Source organism: Spermophilus citellus (assembly GCF_964194105.1).
Source record: "Spermophilus citellus genome assembly, chromosome: 4".
NCBI classification, from domain to species: domain Eukaryota; kingdom Metazoa; phylum Chordata; class Mammalia; order Rodentia; family Sciuridae; genus Spermophilus; species Spermophilus citellus.
The window spans coordinates 9,935,773-9,957,166 of NC_138185.1; the positions used below are offsets into that span (position 1 = coordinate 9,935,773).

Here is a 21,394-nt window from a genome sequence, read left to right on the forward strand (position 1 = left end):
AGCCAAGGTCTGTGTCCGTGCGGGACTTCTCAGAGTCTAAATGTGCTGCTGTGTGTTATGTCTCCAAGAAGGAGGCTGCAGTGTCGTTTTTCTCCTCTTTCTCCTTCTCAGAGCAAACTCCGCCCTAAGAGAAGCCTAGCCATAAAAATCTGGGTGTTGCTCAAATCTAGTGCAGCGTCAAGGAGGTGATCAGGAAAACAGGCCCAATAAAGCTTCTGCCTCATTAATATCCCAGACAGGAAGCAGAAACAAGGACCATAAACACACCTCATGGGACGTCCTTGAGCAGGGACTTCAGCCTGCCTCACAGTGGAAGTCTGGCCACTCTCTCTCTTCGACCCACCTCTTGCCTTCCAATCACATGACCACCCTCCTTGGGGTTTCTAGGCCTGCCAGGGTCCCAACCAGGCCAGACGCTGCAAGGGACCTTTGTCCCTGGAATGCACATCAACATCAAATGGCTCCCTCCACTGATAGCAAGCAAGGTGCTCATCTGTGACCTAGGAGACTGAAGTGCGCAGGACCCGCCACTGTGGGAAGGCCTGAATTTAAAGCCATCCTGTTTTTCCCTAGCTGTGAGACCCTGGACAAGTCACTTCCCTCTCTGAGACTTTTTATCTCATTTTTTAAAATGAATTTGTTTCAAGAGTTAGCAGTCCTGTGCTTAAAGGTACCTGGGATTGGGTAGGTATCTAAAAACGGGTTGATAGAACTGGTGTTGTGCTATTCCTTGCTGAAGAATCATTTGAAATGCCCACTGTGATCCTCTTGTGAGCAATTTCTCTACACATGTCAAATCTTGTATGACTTGTATTAATTTGTCTTTATTTTTCTACTAAAAACTTGTAAGCTTTTTTTTTTTTTTTGGTCCAAAAAGACTCCTCATATTTAGATCCAAGATGGTTCTCACTAAAATGAACATTACCACTAAATAATAGCATTTAAATAAGGAACTGCACTCAGACTGGACTGATGGAAATCACACTTTCCCTTCCCACATGGTAATCCAACAGCAGAATTTCTGGGAAAATAAATCACCCCATTAGTTTTTAAATAGCATGCCCCCACCATGAAGAAGTCCACAACTTTTGACTCAAGAATTCCAGGCATGGAATTTAGGCCTATAAGAATATACCAACATACTTTTTAAAAGCTTTAAACACAAAGATGTTCATCACAGTGTTATGTATTATTAAATAGCATTGGAAGCAAATTCAGTGTCCAACATGACAAGAACATTTTAGCAAACTATGATCATGTATGTGATAGAATTAATGCCACTGTCCACCAAGATACTTTCCACAGAGAAAATACACACAGGGGCATCGTACAACCAGAACCTACTACCACATACACTTAGGAGAAACACATGGGGAAAGTCAGACCAGAAAGAAATGTAGCAGAACATACATCCACAAGAGCTTTCCCTGGATAGAGAAATAAGAGGTTAAGTTTTTTTAAGATGTTTTATAATGAAAAAAGTCACACATTACATTATTTATTTTTAATTTTAGTAAAGTAACACAAAATTTATCATCTTAACTTTTGGGGGGAGGTAGGGTACTGGGGATTGAACCCAGGTTGTTTTACCACTGAAGTATACCCCATCTCTTTTTATTTTTTAGGACAGGGTCTTGCTAAATTTCCCAGGCTGGCCTCAAACTTGCAATCCTCCTGTCTCAGCCTCCCAACTTTCCACCAGTTCATCTTCACCATTTTAGTATATTGACACTGTTGTGCAACCAAAAATATCCATCCCCAAAAATCTTTCACCTTGCAAAACTAAAGCTCTGTGCCCACTAAACAAAAACTCTCTTTTCCTCTCCTCTCCACCCTCATCCCTTGGTAACCACCTATCTCCTGTTTTATGATTTGTCTACTCTAAATACTTCAGGTAAGGGATATCATATAGAGCTTATCTTTTTGTGACTGACTTTTCTTTACTTGACATAATATCTTCAAGATTCACCCATGTTGTAAAATGTGTCAGAATCTCCCTTCTTTTGAAGGCAGAGTAATATTCCACGGCATTGATGCACCACACTGTTTATCTATTCACCCACTGACGCACACTTGGCTGCTTCCACCTTTTGACTAGTGTGAACAATGATTTTATGAACATGAGTTTGTAACTATCCCTTTAGTACATAAGTGTTTTCATTTTTTTTTTAATGTTTGAACACTTTTTTTCCTGAGTGGGCTCCTCTTTTTATGACCCATCTTCTGGTTCTATCAGACCCTGGCCCAGGTTAACTCGGACTCCACTCTGAACATAATCCAAATGCAGCAGAACCACTGGGCAACTCCACTATCCTGGGGAGATAAGTGCCTGGGCTGTACCTCAGAAAATAATGCATCTTTTTGTTGTTCTGATCCCCATTACAGGACAAATGCCTTAGTCTCCGCTTCCCAGCCTGGACCCCCACCCTGAGCCCTTCTTCGGCCCACCGCCCTGCCTGCTTCGGGCACTGAACTCACTGACCTCCTCCTGACACCCTGCACCAAGAAGACTGCCAAAAAAAAAATCACCCCGCGTTTCTCTCCATCCTCACTAACAATTTGGTAATGAAGTATTGATTTCCACTTCTCCGCTGATGGACGATATTAGATTTTCATTGATAAACTGCATTGGGCTGTCTCCTCTCCACGGTCCCCTTTTCACGGTCACAAGAAAACAAAGTGCCACTGAAGAAAAATAATGACTGGGAACACTGATGCGCTCATTTTGTCAGTTTGTAACGGGAAAGGGAGGGGTAGTCCTCGCCGTCCGTCCGACGTCCGAGGGGGCCGCCCGAGATGCGGACACTTGGAAGGCTGCTTTTGGTGGTGATGTCCGTTTCCTATTTATAACCCCTCTGGGAACGTTTGTCTAAAGGAAATGTTTCTGTTCAGTGTAACAATTACGGTTGCACCTGGACTGCCCAGGCCTGCCCCTGCGCTAGGGAGCCATTAATCACCGCAAAGTAGAAGAATTATTAAGTTAAGGCCAGAGCTGGAGCCAAGAAAGCCTCCGAACAGTGTTCGTCTTCTGTGAAAGTTGTGCAAATAGTTAGCCTTAGCCGTGCTGCTGCCAAGGACTTTTTCCCATGCAGCGGTAGGCATCTTTATCATGGTCATTATCTGGATTGGTTTAAAACCTAGTTGTGAGCCTGCGGCCCTGTCACATGAGACCTGCAGATTGGGAGAAGGGGCGAGATGTAGAATCTGAGAAAAGCAAGAAGATGAGATCATGGCAGGGTGGAAAGTTCAGCAGCGGCCTTTTCTGGTAATCCCTTCTTGCAGGACTGGTTGTTTATGGGCTCTGGAACACAGCTGAGCTTTAGGACCAACAGAAAGCGTGAAATAGGGTGTCCATTTTAAATGTGTTCCTGCAACTTTTTTCATTAAAACTTTAAGGGCCCAATTTTAATTTGTGGAATATTCCCGTTAATAATGAGATCTAATTAAGACATCCATTAAAAGCCCGTTAAAGTTAATTTAACGTAAAAATTCCAATAGAACTGTATTAGATTTTCTCCATTAAATTAACGTTATGGATTTTTAACGGATGTCTTAATTATACGTTATTATTAACGGGAATACTGTATTACACAGATTAAAATCAGGTCCTAAGTCAACTTGGAAAGCTAGGAGCATGTTTTAATATTAAAAGTCTTGCATACCTAGCGTGCAGTTTGGAAGGGGTAGATCTGTTTATTCTATACAATGGAAAGCAACCTATAATAGATGTATCCATCAATGCATTTAAACAATGAATTTTCTTATTCTCAAAGGACAAATAAATATGGATCATGTTGTAAACTGCTACTCAGCTATAGGTGAAATATTAAGCTACTCTAGGCATAACACAAGAAACTAGATGATTCTGAAACAAATGAAATATTATGTGTTGTTATTTTAATTACCAAGTTTATCAACAACAGCAGCAACTCAACACTGACAAAATGAAGCCAGATATAGCCTCTTCACCATTTCTCATAGAAGCTGCCTGTTGGAATTGTTTTGGAAATTTTGCCATGATCCCTAAATTCAACATGGGATTAAAAAAAGGGGGAAAAAAAACTTCTTATTTACCTCCTAGGGAAAGTGTTGCCCTTATGCCACATATAATAGCAAATTGCTTTTTTTATGGCATGCATAACCTAGATGGGAAAAATATGGCGCTTCAGGGAAGGAGGGAAAAAGTAAATGAAGTTCCAGGAATGTCATTCTGAAGTAATGAGGCATGGACAGAAAATATACCCCTCACATCATCGGATTGAGATGGCAGTCGAAATAGCTTCATTGAAGTGTCAGCACTCATCCATCAATCAATCACCCACAAGGAAAAATAGCAACAGTACAACGGGGCGGCTTTTATGGGATTTACTCATGGGCATAGGGAATAGCGGCTCAAATGTAGTTCTGACATGAAAAGCAAGGTGCTGATATTATTTTTTATGATGGGAGGATCATAAAGTGAATTGAGAACAGCGAGGTCTGTCTTTGCTTAACCTATTCAACCAGAAATGAATGGAACTCAACTGGAAAGGAACAGTCTTCAGATGGGTTAAGATTGAAGGGTGGACTCTGCCGAGCACTGTCCTTCGACAACGAGATTCTATTAAAGGAAAATCAATGCATTAGCATTGGTGTTCCTGAAGCTGTTAAAAATCGCCTGCTTCAACCCAGGGTTGTTAGATAAAGTTACATAATTCAGATCCTACTGCAACCATCCAGAAGCAAATTCGGAGTTTTTGCTCCAGTTAGGGAGAAACAATGCAATTCTAAACCCTTTGGAAATCATTTTCTAAGGAAAAAAATAATAAATCATCTGCTTCCTCATAGAATCTATATGGCAATTTCTCTGGTGGGATGGGGTGGGAGGCAAGAGACAAAAATATTGATAAATTTGGTAAGACTCATGAATCCTCACTTGGCAACCGGGAATGTCACAGCTAAGGGACAGCTGTTAATGTTCTCCTTAGAAAACAAGATCTGGGCTGGCACTGAGATACATTCCGCTCTCAGTATAATTCTAGAGGCCATGTCTGTCTTCATTTGGCAAGCCCTGTGAAGCTTCTAGAAATTTCTTCCTGGAGAGAACTAAATAACATTAGTTCAAGAGAATAATTTTACATGCTTTTGTACCACTTCCTTCCTTTCTCTGAATAACCCTAGTTCAGAAAAGCTGGAGCTTCAGAAGTGGCAAAGAGAATGACATGTGAATATCATTTCTTAAAACTCTGTCCCAGCACCTCCCCTTGGTATTAGGGACAGTGAGAGATTGCCTTTCCTTCCCTATCCCTCCTTCCAGCTAAGGCCATCAACCAACTGAAATCTGAAATGGCCATTAAAAAATCACAAATATTTGCATCTTAAGTATTTGGCTCCTTTTGTAGCTCAGCAAATCCAACAAATCTATAGTGTGTTAAAAAGCACCAGCAGCACAAAGCACAACAGGGAACACAATTTATTCAGCAAATTCACCCCCCAGATCTGATCAGGTACCCATTTTGTGCCCAGCTCTGTTCTAGGTGCTAGGAGATGCCCTGGTAGACACCGCACCCAATGACCCCACCCTCCTGTCGCTGAAAGCAACCCATCCAGCCGACACCAGATGTCTACCTGGGGGCAGAGTCCACATAGGATCAGAATAAGAGTATTTCAGCATAAGGAAAAGCATTCAGGGAGGAAATAGCTTTAAAATAGGTCAAAGCCTAAAACAGAATATAATCATGGAATAAATTGGAGACCCCAGACAGTCCCCACAAAATTTCTTTCAGGCTGGAAATAGATCTCTTAAAACTCACCCCAAAACATGCCAGCTCAGTTGTTTGACGCTTGCATAACTAACATCTTAGGCAAAAGCCTCTGAACTTAGCTGAAATACAGAAAACAGACAAGTGCAATGACATGTTTAGGGGTAACTGTGTTGAAGCCGTGAGACGTGTGTGAGGAGTGTGTGTGTGTGTGCACGTGTGACAGACACACACGTGCATACATGTATATGAAGGCCGCTGTTGTTTTCCATGCTGCATGCAGAGTGCAGCAGTGAGAGTCTGTGATTTTCTAAAACTTTCTGCAGTGAATCCAAAGATCACAGGCCCCACGAGGCACCTGCATCCTTCGGCTTTTCTATAACTTCCTGAATTATTTGACTATGTTCAAACCTTCTTTTCTTTTTTCATCAGGGTTTCATTTTTTTAAGCTTGTCAAGTGTTTTTGCCTTTAAAAAGACATTAAATGTGCCCTTTTCCACATTATTTTCTCATCTCTGCAACAAGAAATGGTAGTGTATAGACAAATGCTAAAATAATAACAATAATAAGGAAATGTATTAAAGGTTTAAACCTACACATGCATACACATATGTAGTTCTACCAAGCAATAAAAGTAGTATCTATTTTGAACGTGCATTAAGCACAAAAAAAAAAAATCAAAACTGAACTTTCGGTTTATTTTGTTCCCTCTGTGAGATGTTAAAATGCTAATTTCATTTTCTCCCTTCTTCTATGTGGCATTTTTCTCAGAATATCTATGAAATACTTTTAGACAAAGATTGAGCTGGAGAAAGAGATACAAATTTCCATCCCCCCAGACATAGAGATGTGTTTCCATTGTAGGAAAGCATTAAACATTTTGAAACTTGTGAATCATCTTTAGAATTTCAACAGCGGAATTTTACCTCTTCATCCAAAGTAAAAGCCACTTATCTCCTTTGGTTTCCTGTGACAGATTCAGAGGCAGACGCAGATATACAATTTCCAGGCTCAAGTTAATCTTCTTCCAATAGTTACGAACAATGGGCTAACGGGCGTGGGTGTTTCTCCAAAAATTATTCATGCGCAAGGCAGCCCAAAGCTTCAGGGAAAACTAGAAATGTTTTATGGATTAGAATAGGCCTGTTTTAAAATGCTAGTACCAGGTGGAACGCTATTTCTGCAACAGGACTCTGTCCATTTCCTTTGGAAAAATATATTCCGAGTAAAATGGCTATTCCAAGGAGTGACACCCTGGCTTGACAGACTTTGGCACACAAATGATCTTACCAATAGCCATATAATTATCATTAAGGCCTTTTACCATACAGTCTGTTTTAAAAAGACAGATCAAATGCTAACAGCCCTTTGTTTCATGTTTATTTGCTTAAAACAGCTTTTGGAAGTACAAGTAATAACTCTTTCATGAGAACCCCCCAGGAGAAGTTGGAAATTTTGAAGAAATGCATTGCTTAAAAAAAAAAATCTAAGCACTCCCTTCAACCCTTTCAGAAAATAAATTTCAGTGTGCTCGCTGAATTATCTTGAACCTGAACCCTACACTTGGACATCAGTCCCCAGGCAGTGGCTAATATTTACAGAAAGAACAATTATGCGATTATGTCGCAAGTGAAGACTGTGCCTGGTTATATTTTCACTTTCTAAATGAGTCATATAACATTCAGAAATTATAAATGTGTATGCATTTTTTAAGTACACAAAGTCCCACCAGTCTGCAAAGAAAAAGTAAAACCTACGCCTGTTCTGCATTGAGATAAATACTACAGAAACATTCCAGTCCTGCAATACAATATTTTGGCTTCACAACACATCAGATATTAAAAGCATGCAACACAAGTCAAAAACAATGACCAAAAAAAATTGTATTTGGATCAGAGTTTTGAAAGGTCATAACATCCTGGGTTACAATATACTTTTTGGTCTCTGACGCTATCCTTCTAATCCCTTCTAACTTTGATTCCAAACAGCCAAGCAATGTCAGGGAGTCATAAACTTCCAAGCCCCTTTTAAATCAGGAACACAGCCAATCAGAAACAATCTTTATCTGGGCAGCCAGTTCCTGCTCTGCACGGCTTTTGTAACATTTTAGGAAATCTGGCATCAAACCCATTACATTATATATTTGCCCCCTTGCATGAAGTCTAGATTTTGAGTTGTTGTTTCTTTTCAAAAGGGCAGTGGAGAAAATGGGTCAGAGTGAGCTTCAAGAATCACATTCATCCTTGCTCTGAAGGAAAGTGTTTATTTGCCAGAGAAGAAAGGCAAACACATTTTTGTATTAGGAAAGCAGACCAGTCGTTTTCAAAGGAAAATGGCTGCGACCACACTTGTACAATGAACGTGTCCGTGCAAGCGCACTAATTTTCTACCACCTGCATGCTGTATATAATACACGCCTGTATACTAGGAAGGAAAATTGGGCTGTTTTCCCTGTGTACCATGCAGCTTGATGGCTGGGTACGTAAGCCTGCGTGCATTTTTATACTGTACATATTTGTATATACTAACGATATCGCCATGTATGAACACAGATTTTGTTCTATCTGCTTGTTTCTGTTTCTTACCAAACTGGTCCACAATGGGATTCTTTTGTATCGAAAAATTATGCTTGTAATTTTTTTTCCTGATCATTCTCTTTTGATAGCTTATGAAAGAATTAGATCTGCGTTTACAAAGAAATGATAAGAACCATGTATGTCCGTCTGCATGAGTCCTGTCCAATTGCTGGATCTAGGGAGGAACCAACGTCCTAATTCAGAGTTTTCCTTTCAAGGCATGCTTTACCCCGTGGGAAAACTGCAAACTCATCCATGTAGAATTTTCCTCTTTGTATTTTATCTAATAGTGCCTGAAATTTTTTTTAATGTCTTCTTAGAGGAAGAATTCATAATTGTCAAAATTTGAAACATTAGCTTAATTTTGTTTTTATGACCTCGCGATTCTTCTCCTTATTTATTCGGTTGCTGTTGTAATGGGGCCCCAGGCCATTCCTGACATGGATGTGTTCTTCTTCTGCATTAAGGATGTTTTTAAAATTACAGAGATTATTGAGCCAACAGGCTGTTTTAATCAAAACCATGTTTCACTTGTTTTTGATGATTATAAATTGTCCTTGCAATAAAAAAGAAAAAAAAAAAAAAACACTTTTCTGCTAGGAAGATTATACCACCCTGTGGCCAAACAGATTCATCACAGATGGGTGTCTATGCCCACTTCTCCGGGATCTGGAACATTCTTCCCCTGGCTGGCCACAGTTTCTTGCACTCCCCATCATACTTTCATTAGTTCTCAATGCAGTCACCGTTTGCAAATTTCCAAAGGCCTTTTGCCATCTTGTCACTGCCCAAAGACAAACAACCCTGCTGGAAGTGGTATCTTTCCAACCTCAAAGAACGCAGGGATTTTTAGAAAAGGGGATCCTTCTTTCATCCCAGAGTGCCTCCAGCTTGTCATCCCTCCTAATTAGATACAATTTGGTCTTTTTTTTTTTTTTTAAAGAGAGAGTGAGAGAGGAGAGAGAGAGAGAGAGAGAGAGAATTTTTAATATTTATTTTTTAGTTCTCGGCGGACACAACATCTTTTTTTGTTGGTATGTGGTGCTGAGGATCGAACCTGGGCCGCACGCATGCCAGGCGAGCGCGCTACTGCTTGAGCCACATCCCCAGCCCCACAATTTGGTCTTAATATCCCATATAACCTCAATCAGATCAAAAGCAACACTGGGACCCGCCCCTTGCTGAATAAAAACGAGTCTGAAGAGCACTTAACGGTGTGAGCTTGTGCGAGATACTGCAGCCCCAGAATAGTCTGTAGCAGGAGAGGGATTCTCATACAGTTTTATCACTAGGAATAAATTCTGATGGTGGAGATGGAGAAAACCCTTAAATTATATCACAAAAGCCATTATTTTTTACACCTAAAGAGTTTTTTTTTTTAAGGAAAATCATTCTACTTTGAGAACTGTAATTAAAGCCCTAAATAATAGATACTACTTCTTTTAGCTATTGTGAAAAAATAACAACACACTCTCCAAGGTTGTATGGACCCCCTCATTTCCATCAGAAAGGTTTCTATAAGTATATTATATTTTTAAACATGATAACTCTTTCCTTTGTGGTGGAAAAAAAAGTGTTGTTGTGTTTTTGTTTTGTTTTGTTTTATTCCATTCAGCAGTTATTGGAAATAGACTGTTCCCATCTGAAACATTATTATAATTTGCACCAGGAAACCCAACTGCCGACACTGAGGAGCTGGGTGTGTTCAATTATGACTTTGCTGGAGGCTGTCCCTCGTTGGATGCTGCAGATGTTGAACACCTTTCTGAAACCCAGCGGATCTGACACGGCAGAGACGCCCCTCCACACCATTAGCTTGGCGAACGGCTTCCTTCCCATCAATAGCAACGTCCGCTTTGGCCCTTCGAAGAAAAAGAAAATTAAAGGAGAGAAGGAAAAAACAAAAAAACAAAACAGATGCACTTAAAACATGAAAAGAATTATTTATATGATAAAAATATATTTAGATTTTCAAAGCACAAGACTGAATAGAAGTGCTCTTTTTAAGCTTTCTGGAGATGTTACTGTTAAATGTCTTTCTACATCAGGCTTAATAAATCTGTAATGACATTTGATGGATTGATTTCTGCCTATGTGTATTTTTTAAAGATGGCAATAGGAGAGGTGAGGGAGAGGGAGAAGAGAAGGGGAGGTGAAGAGCACCCCAGGGAACCCAGGGGTGGGGGTCCCATGGCCTCTGATGAATAGACCTGCTGACCACCTCCAGCATCCCCTCGCCTCCACCGGATTTTCCCTTCTTACAGATGCCAGCCTCTTGCCCGTCTTCCCAGCTGCCTTTGCACACACTCACATCTGGCCAGCTGGTGCCTGAGTAATTTATGATGTCATCTCAACAGAGGCAGGAGCGCTGTCTCACAAATTCAAGGCTGCAAGACAGAGGCCAGGCGTGATGGAGATGGCCCGGCCTTCCCCAACTCAGAGCGATGGCCCTGCTTCCCTCTCAGTTTCCCTGTGTGCCCCCCTCCATTTCCTTTAATGGCCTGGGAGAATTGAACCATGCCTCACACACGAGCTGCCCAAGCAGACACTGATGCCCCACCAGAAATGATTTGTGGTCTGCTCACAGCCAGCTCGCAGCTCCCGTGTCGCGTGGCTGCATCAGACCCGGGCTTGTTGAATTATGATGGCCACAGTGTCACCTGTTAGCTCTGCTTGGCTGCCGTGGCTCCATGTCTGACCATAACATATGACAGTCCAGGCTAGAGAAAGCAAGGCAGGTGAGGACAGTGGAGGTGGCAGAGGCAGAGGTGCAGACAGGCAGCTGGGACCAAGTCAGAGCCCCTGGTCTGCAGTTAATGTGTATTTACTGAGCACCTACTGTGTGCACACTAACAAATGAACGTGGAGATGTGTTTCTGAGAACAGGATGGAGAACCACACTCTGTGTGACATAAGGCGAGACTAAGAAAGAAAAGAACACATTGGGACACTGAATAGAAGGACCATGGAAGCATGAGGTGGCACCCGCCAACCTGAAAAGTCACAATGTTCCCAAAGGGAATGAAGCTAAAGGTAAAGCCTGGGCCATCATGGCTGGAGTTAACGTCTCCAAGGAGCAGCGACACAAGGGTGCACAGCCAGCCACCCCTCCTCCCACGCCAACCCACCAAAACACACTGATCTGTCCAGTGCTTATCTCTTCTCAGCTTCTGTGTGGCCTCACTGGTTCCCCGCTGGTCACCCTCAAGCCCTCCAACCCCTATCAGTTCTCCACACCGTAGCCAGATGATCTGCCAAAAAAGTAAATCCGATCATGTCATTTCAGTTGTCCAGCCCCAGGGTTATCACACTTTTTCTGTGAAGGGTCAGCTCATGAGCATATTCATTTTGTGGTCCATCCAGTCTCTGACCCAGTAACTGGACTCCGGTGTTGTAATGCAGATGCAGTCACAAACAATAACAATGGCATGGGTGTGGGTGTGTGACAATAAAACTTTATTCACAAAAACAAGCTGTGGGCTAGATTTTGCCTGCAGACTAGTTTGCCAGTCCTGGATCAAGATCCTCCAACATCCAGCTTTCTGTTCGCCTTAGATTGCTCTCCTGTGGAACCAGGTCTGGAAATGAAAATGCAAGGTAAGAACAGGTAGGTCACCAAGGAGTAATCTAGATTATAGTAACAGAAAACTCATCAACAAGAAAGCTAAGAATGTCCTTAAAGGGGCTTTCAAAACAATTACTACCATGAGCATTGGTGCTAATCTCAACCAGGAATCTGGGAGACTGTACAGAACCTGCCTCAGTTATCTTGCCTGAGGGGTGAGAGAGCTGGGGTATTTATACCCCTCCTCTGTTCAGAGATGAGCCGAAGGCTGCTACAGGGTGGGATGAGGTGCATTAATTCCCAAAATGTCCCATCTGCCAAAGCTTGGGAGAATTAGGCTTCAGAATCCAGAGAACATGCAAGACACAGAGTGACAGGTGATTGACTGCAAGGTGCTGAACAGCATGCGGGAAAATGGTTGATGCAAGGAACCCGGACCAGGCTCCCACAGCGCCCCACCTCACTGGGAGTGAAATCCAAACTCCTCCCCCAGGCTGTGTTAAGGCCTGCCTGGTCTGTCCCCTGCTTACTTTCTGACTTAATGTCCCCTTATGCCCCCATCCCTAACTATGCTGCCCCCAGACTGTTCCTAAATAGTACCAGGCTTGTTCCTCTAGTAGGAGCATCAGCCCTCCTGCTGGGCTTCTTCATATCTTTTGTCTGTGAATTTGAGGTCACCTCCTCCAAAAGGCATGCCCTGAACCCTCATCTAGAGCACACCATGAACATCCCCCTGAACCCCGAGGACAGGCTTTGCTGTGTCATTCTGGCCTTTGAATATCTTCAGTCTCCCTCGCAGACCACCATGCAAGAAGAGGAACCCGAATGGGTCTTGCTGCACTTTGCTGTGAGAAGCAAACATCGGCATTCCATGGGCAGCGGCAAATCACTGATCAGCCAAGGAATACTGCTCCCCGAGGCCTGGGAACTCCCCAGTCACTGTCTCCAAAGTGCTCTGAAGTGTTCTCTGCCTCCCAGCACCCTTTCCTCCATCTACTCCGATCCACCTCCTCCTCCTTCCTGTCCCCACAGCAGTAAATCATCTCTCAGGAGGTCACAGGCTCAGGACCGTGATCCATGGTATCTGGCAACAAATTACTGAGCTGTCTTGACTTTCTGGGTACAGAGGCCTCCGTGAGCTCCACCTGGGTCACAGCGCATGGTCTCAAGGAGGAGCAAGGAGAGGAAGATATGAGGATGAGCCCTGTGCCCAGCAGCAGGCCCAGCTAAGGGTCGAAGGGTGAGAGTTTACTCTAAAGCCAGCAGATTCAAGGGGTCCCTCAAAGCCTAGCAGAGAGACTGGAAGCCTAACAGAGCCAAGATTCCCAAGGAGGAAAGATCAGGCAGGACAGACAGACTTTGGGACTCCAGCCAGTCCCAAAGATATCCAATCTGTGTCTTCTGTATTGCAGACTTGCATCTGTGATAAACAAACGGGGCACTTAAAAACACGATGATTGAGTTCAGTTTTTCACTAAATGTATGTATTATTGCCTTTTCAAAATTAAAGACTCAAGATTTCAGATAGGTAAAGTAGCAAAAAAAAATTATAATGAGGTATAAAGTTCCTATTAGTATAAACATATACTCTAAAGTTCTCATCATTTTAAAAGGCTGAGCGGGCACAAGGGTGCTCAGACAATTCAGTGGAAGAAGGCCCTGGCTTATCCTAGGGACTGAAATAACACTTGAGCATATCACAAAAGAAAAATTTTAATGAAGAGATGAGGGTATTAATATCCAGTGAAATAGTACTTAGGCAATTGGTAAACTTACCAGAAAATAAAATGAGTTTAAGTATCAGCATTATGTGACACACTGTATTTCAGATGAATTAATTAATTGAATCTAAAAACAAAATCATAAAATACCTAAGGGAAATATAAATAGAGAGCTGATATTAGGCAATAAGTCACTATCAGCCTTTATTTCTTCCTTGAAAAAAAAAAAACAGGAGCCAAAAAAACACAGGCAAACAAAATAAATACATATGTATACTGTAAGCATAACAAAAAGTCACCAATGGCAGGAAATTATTTGTATAAATTTGTGACTAATGATGACTGCTATAATTGATGATATAACAAGTAGGGTATGCCTCTTTAAAGAAGTGAATAAATATTCAAATAGAACAAAATTTGGCAGAATTCATGAACCAATAGCATACAAATAAACTCAAATGGCTAATAAACATTTAAGAAAATGTCAAGTGACAATAATAACCAGAGATGGAGAGTAAAACAAGAAGAAATAATTTTCGCTTATCAGATTGACAAAAATGAAATAAAATGCCAGCATTATTGGAGAAGGCTCGGGGAAAGGCATCTACATACATTGTTGCTGGGAGCAGAAGTGGGTTGGAACTTTCCAGAAAGTGATTAAATAGTATTTATCAATTTCTCTAAAATGTGTGTGCCCTGGGATTAATTACTCTTCTAGAGAGTTTCCCTTAGAAAATAATTGAAGAAGTTCATGAGATTTATTTAATAAGAACTCTCGGTCACCACGTTGGTTAGATCATGAAAAAATAGAAAGAACCAAACGTTCAAATATAAGAGACTAACTAAATAAACTAGGATACATCCATGTGACAGAATAGCACCTGGTCACAGAAACCCACAGAAACCAGACACACAATTTGCTTGACCCCTGGGACCTAAATTTCCTATTTGATAAACTGGGAATATTTCTTTCCTTCTTTCAGTGTTGTGTTAATTAAATAAAATAATCTATGTAAAAATAGTCACCGTGTATTTATTTAAAAATCAAAAGAAGGAAAGAAGGTAGAATAGGAACATAGTCGCCCCTCCATACCCATGGGCTCTGTCTGCATCCACAGAGTCAACCAACCAGATTAAAAATGTTCAAACAATAAAAAGTCGCATCCCTCCTCACCCTGTACATTTTTCTTGTTATCTTCCCTAAATGGTACTGTGTAACAACCACTCACCCAGCATTCACACTGCATTAAGTGTTAGAAATCACCTAGAGATGACCTAAAGTACATGGGCGGGGGCTGTGTACACCATGGTAAGCATGAGGGACTTGGGTGTCCTTGGACTTTGGTGTCCCTGAGGGTCCTGAAACCCATTCCCAGCTGACACCAAGGGATGACCGCATAGACAATATGATCACAGATGGAAAGAAAGCTCAGCAATGCTATTGAAGATGAAATGAAGAATCATGTTTATTTTATACTCCACTGCATTCTTTTTCCTAACTTCTACAATAATCATATGTTGCCTGCATAAATTTTATATCATATTTTACTTTTTCTATATGCCATATTCAATTTTGTCCAGAAACTATTGTGCACCTTCTGTGTGCCAGGCTCTGGGCTACACACTGAGAATCCAGAGAAAAAAGGCTGATCCCACTCCTGAAAAAGCCTCAGCCACAGGTGCATAGAAAACTATCAGACAACAAAAACACCAGAAAACCATACGGCAGTGGGCAGCAGGTTTCCTCAGAATGCCCCCTTTGCTCTAAATTTTTGTATCATCCATATTTTTTATAGTGAGCAATCTATTTATTCAGGGATGAGGTTTTTTCTTTCCAGAAACAATCTCAAGGTTGCATGACTACAATGTATGAATGAAGCCAAAAAATGATTTTAAAAATCATTTAAAAACTAGCCATCAGCCAGCGCAGTGGTACACGCCTGCCTGTACCCAGCAGCTTGGGGAAGCTAAGCGGGAGGATCACAAGTTAAAAGGTCAGCCTCAGCAACTTATCGAGGTTCTAAGCAACTTAGCAAGACCCTGTCTCTAAATAAAAAATAAAAAGGGCTGCAGATGTGGCTCAGTGGTTAAGCACACCTGGCTTCAATCCCCGGTACAAAAAAAAACCTAGCCCCCACAAGCTTCCTTCCCAGCTGAAGTCCCTCTAGGAGTCGGGGCTGCGTACTCGCTGGCAATCATAATGCACGCCTGTTGGCACCATCCATCATAATTGATTACTGCCAACCTCACTGTTTACTAAAATTAATATCTAACATTTATAATGGTATCACCACATGCCAAATGTTATTTTAAGATATATAGATAGATTAAAGCATATATAGATATATACATACTATATATGTCCTTTAATATCTCTGCTATCTCTGTATGTGGGTTTGTGTGTGTGTGTATATATGTGTGTGTGTGTTTGTGTGTTTATCCTTTAATATTCAGAAACAACCCTCTGAGGTACGTATAATTTTTAGCTCCATCTTATAGATAAGACAATGGAGGAACAGAGAGGGCAAGTTGTTCAAGCTCAAACAGCCAGTAAGGGGCAGGGCAGGGATTCATCCAGTCAGAATGGCTCCAATCCCTGTGGTCCCAGCCACTTCTCTTCCAGGGGCCAGAAGATTGCAGCTCACAGACCAAATCCAGACCCTCACTGGTTTTGTTTTTAAATAAAGCTTTATTGAAACACTGCCCTGCCTGTCTGTTTACTTCTCATCGAATTAGGGCTGACTTCCCTCCACAACAGCGGAGTTCAGCAGTGACTAAGGAGACACCTGCAGAGCCCTCATTGCTCCTCACTGCCACATGGCATTCTCAGGTCACAGAGATGTGGCATTAATGCCATCTTGTCTATTGGCCCCCAAGACCAATAATATTAACTATCTGATTTTTTATTTTTTTTAAAAAAGTGTGAGAAGCCTGTTACTCTATGACCAGCTTGCAGACTCCACGAGGGCAGTAGCCACATCCTGCTGGGTTCACCCCTCCCCCCATCCCAGGGAGTCTGTTACCCTTGTGCACAAGCACCATCACTAGCTGCTCTTCTTGAAAGAATTAACATGTGAATGAGCCTAGCTCCACCTGCCACTGACTGCCAGGAGAGGAGGACCTTCTGCTAAGGAGCACCCAGCCCCACGGTAACTACAGTCCCCACTCATCTCCCCCCATCCAGCTGAAGAGCCTCCCGCTGCCCAGGACCCCGGATCTAAGTGTGCGGGCGGGAAGCCCACCCTCGTGCAAGTCCCACGCAAGCCTGAGGCTGGGCAATGGCCCTTTAAAAACGACAGCACCCTCAATGCCTATGGAGAGTGAGGGCCAAAGTTGCAGGATTAGCAGCAAGTGTCCTGAGGCTTGAGCCAAGGGACGTGCACTGCACCACGGAGGCGCATGTGACAGCACAGATCTCAGACCTATGGGAGGGCGCCTCACCCCCGCTCCCTGCATCATCCAGTCCCCTTCTGGGCTGCTTCCCAGGCTCCAGGACCAAGCTCCTCCCGTCCTGAGGGAGATGCAAAGACTCTGGGAAACAGTGTGTTCCAAGATGGAAGGCCAAGTGTCCTGCGCCCTGCGTCCCGCCTGCCTCCGCCCTTGATGGATTGCCGGAGCGCTCCCATGGCCCCAGGACGAGGTCCAAAGGCCTTGGCAGGCCTGAGACCCTGTCCTACCGACCGGTTGCCTGCGGGGCCTGCACACCCTGCACTCCAGCAGGATGGGACTTGTCCCTTCCAGCGACTGCCGGGCACTCTCCTGCCTCTGTGCATCTTCTGGGTCCTTCACCCTTAGCTGCGCCCCCTGGCCAAACTTCGAAGACCCTCGGTCTTGGAGGAGCCGTCTGCCCCCTGGGGGCAGACCCTGGACTTCCCTTCTGCAAAGGCCATCGCCTGGCGGTCCCCGTCTGCTTCTCTCCCACATGCACCTGGGGGCAGGGGGCAGCAGCACCAGCCCCACAGACATGGCAGAAGCTCCGAGAGGATCCTTCAAATCCTACAAGCCCAGGGATGGTCCCTCTCCAGGTGTCCTTCAATATAGTCCTCACTGCATTGTGGAGAAAATGTGTCCGGGACCCAAGGGACTGATGAAGACAGAGACCCACGGTGTCTAAAGGACGCACCCAGGACGCGGGGCAGGGTGAGCCTGCCGCCTCCCTTCCCATCCTGGACCGCACCATGGCAGCACTGGCCGCCCAGCTTGAAGGCGGCTGGCCTCCTCCTCCCGGGCTCACACAGGTGCAGTTGCTGACTGCGAGGGACGAGGAGAGAACTCTAGTTAGATGCTAAGAACAGGATATTCTCTTTAACATATTTCATATAATACACATGAAAACACTGAGGGCTTTCTCTGCATCAGAGAAATCATCTCTTAAATCTTTACAGCTGCCCTAAAACACTCGTTCTCAACAGGGAGAACTCTCTCTCTCCCAAGCAGGCAAAAATGCGTTCTTGGGGGTAGAGAAATCTTAGCTCCCACAATGGTCTGTGGCTCTCCAAAGAGCAACTGGCACATGGAAGATACGCCCTATATCAATAGTATTCAAATTTTGGGGCTGGGGATGTGGCTCAAGTGGTAGAGCGCTCGCCTGGTATGCGTGCGGCCCGGGTTCGATCCTCAGCACCACATACCAACAAAGATGTTGTGTCTGCCGAGAACTAAAAAAATAAATATTAAAAATTCTCTATCTCTCTCTCTCTATCTCTCTCTCTCTCCTCTCTCACTCTCTCTTAAAAAAAAAAAAAAATTTCATGGGGAAGGGGGAAGAGTTGGAGCTAAAAGTATTTTTTTAAAAATCCTTTAAAAAAGAGGTGGAGTAGTGGCTGGGGCTGTAGCTCAGTGTAGAGTGCCTGCCTCACACATGTGCGGTGCTGGGTTCAATCCTCAGAACCACATAAAAATAAATAAAGATATTGTGTCCATCTACAACTAAAAAAAAAAAAAAAATATATATATATATATATATATATATATATATATATATATATATATATATATATTTTAAAAAAGGTTGAATTAACACTACCCTAAAAACATGGGTGCTCTCATTAAGCCCATAATACAGGCTCAGAGAGGTGCTCTGACTTGCCCACAGTCACACAGCAAATAATTTATAGAGCAAGAATTCAAACCTAAATCTGTCTAATGCCAAAAGCCATGCCCTAAATGACTTCTGAGGTATCTGTGGACATGAGATTAGCATTAGCAGCTGGAAGGGCCTACAGGTCTCTACCCTCAGCCCAGCAGCAACTGCAGCAGCAGCCCCCAGGGCTTATTAGAAATGCAGAGCCCCAGGCCCACCCCCCAGCTACCCAGTGAGCACATGCAATGTGCCCAGGGACCCCTGTGCCCAGTCTGCTGAGGGAGCTGGGGCTCCCAGGGCACAGGTGAGCTTTCCTCATGCACCGTGCTCAGCAGAGACAAAGGCCCTGCGATCGTTCCCACATGGTAAGTCCCCAGCCCCAGTGGGAAACTCCCCTGTCAGACTAATTATACTTATGGGTGTTCTGTGACTCGCTGTATTCCCAGAAAAAGAAAGAAAAATGAAGTTCTCTTTCAGGTTTTCAGGGTAGATAATGTCAAATATTTACAGAGCAAACATCATTCTAGAGGCGCACCATTCTCTTTCTGCTGATTAGGGGGCTGCCAATCAAGCTTGACGGGTCGCCTGTCAGCCCTCTCAATAGAAACCTCCCGTCATCTCCATGAACCGAGAGTGCCTGCCACACTGGGGAACAGGGGAAAGAGGGGAGAGGAGGGGGCTCCAGGGTGCGTGAGACTCACCTCTGGGCAAGGGGATGGCTTTGGGCCCCTGTTCAGTGGAGAAGGTGGGGAGGGGCCTTCAGGGCCAGCCGACCAGAGCTCCATCTTGGGTTTCAGACACAGGCAGGTGCCAGGATCCTCATCAGGACTTGATAGGACACAGACGGCCGGCCCAGTCTCAGGCTGCAAGAGGTTTCAAATAAGGCCTGAGAAAGTGTCTTGACAAGCTCCCCCAGCCGCTGCTGATCTGATACCCGCACCTTCAGAACCAGCACTGAACCTTGGCTATTCCAGGTCTGGGCCTCCAACCCGTAGCTGTGGAGTCACCCAGGGGGTGTGAGAAATGCAGAATCTGGCTACTAAAGAGAATCTGCATTTTAACACCCTCCCTTGGTGGTAGCTGTCTATGCACTATGAACTTGAAGAAGCTTTGGTCTGCACCTCCTATGCCTCCATATCCGCTGGTAGCTGTTATATGCAGGGTGCTGGACCCCATCATGGTTCAACAATCAGAACATCTGAGGGACAGGACCAGGGAAATATAGTTGAGAAAGTACCCCTGTGAGGGACCAAAAAGTCAGCACCACTGTGCCTCTTCATCTGGTGCCGTGCAAATAGTATACACATCCTATTGAGCTAATTCACTGGGTATTCAATAAAACACAGTCCAAGTCGGGCACAGTGCACCCACCTGTAATCCCAGTGGCTTGGGAGGCTGAGGCAGGAGGATCACGAGTTCAAAGCCAGCCTCAGCCAAAGTGAGACACTAAGCAACTCAGTGAGACCCTGCCTCTGAATTAAAAAAAATAATAATAAGGCTAAGATGTGGCTCAGTGATTGAGTGCCCCTGAATTCAATCCCCAAAACCCCAAAATTAAAAAAATTAATTAAACATAGTCCAAAATGTTGAAGGCCTTTTATGTATTTGAATGTACACATCCATGTGAAAGTTCAATGTCAGTCTACCCCTGCTTCTGACCTCTTGCTCACCCCTCAGTGGAGACCTTCAGGAACAACAGTTGAATGTTCCCAGACTAACAATCACTCTGCTTAAGTCCTCCAATTTGATGGATCAAGATGTAATGTGCGCGTGCAAATATGGTAATGACAAATCCCACTGTTGTGTGTAATTAAAATACACCAATAAAAATCGGTTTTACCCACACCCTTCAGCCAAGGAAGCTGGTGTTTAAACTGTGACACATAACTTTCTTTGCAGATGAAATAAAAATGACTTCAAATTTCAAATATATATATGTGTGTGTGTGTGTGTGTGTGTGTGTGTATATATACAAATTTATTTTTTAAATATAGTTGCATGAATAAAAATAAATGTTTAAGTGCATCACCATCTACAGTATTGACTGATCTTGTTTTCTATAAGCCTATGTCTACAGAAAAGCAAAAAAATTTTGAAACTAAGACATCTTGTTTAGCAGTGTAGTGGCAGCTGCATTGGGATTGAATATATCTTTTCAAATTTCTAATAGATCTAATATCAAAAGCCTTATAACTGACCCAGGAAAGAATTTACAAAATGTTTGTGCTCATTTATGCATTTTCCTTTCTTTTTTTTTTTTTTTTATAAGTCTGGGCAATTGGAGAATGAGAAAAGGAGAGAAAAATAATAAAATAAGGAAAGAGAAAAAAAAGTTTTAAGACCTTGAATATTTACCAGTCAGTTAACTGAAAGAGGAAGGTTTAATGGACTTTGACTGCGTAGACTTAGTGTAAGGTTTTGGTCGCTCCCCTGAAGAAGAAAACTACATCATTTCCATGTGATCACTCTTGTGTGTTCGATAGTAAGCCTGAGCAAAGTGGAGAGTGCCAGGCACAGAGGGGCCATTGGACAGCCTGTGTAAATCCCTCCAGATTTCTCTGTCACTAACTACTGCCACCTGCTTCTCTCCATTTGATCCTAAACAAAGGATCATATAACTTCAACCCCCACCACAAAAAAAAAAAAAAAGCCCTCAAGTAGACTTCATGTCACTCAGCCTAAAATCCAAGCCCTTCCCAAGGCTACTT

General features: G+C 43.2%; 1 protein-coding gene across 1 annotated transcript in view; it reads left to right on the forward strand.

Moving 5' to 3' along the window:
• TSHZ2 (teashirt zinc finger homeobox 2) overlaps positions 1-3,311 on the forward strand; it is a 422,472-nt gene extending 419,161 nt beyond the window's left edge. The window contains exon 3 of the mRNA XM_081292187.1: positions 2,386-3,311. Within this exon, the coding sequence (XP_081148313.1) occupies positions 2,386-2,387 (2 nt within the window). The 3' untranslated portion in view covers positions 2,388-3,311. The remainder of the gene's footprint in view (positions 1-2,385) is intronic.
• Positions 3,312-21,394: the final 18,083 nt, after the last annotated feature.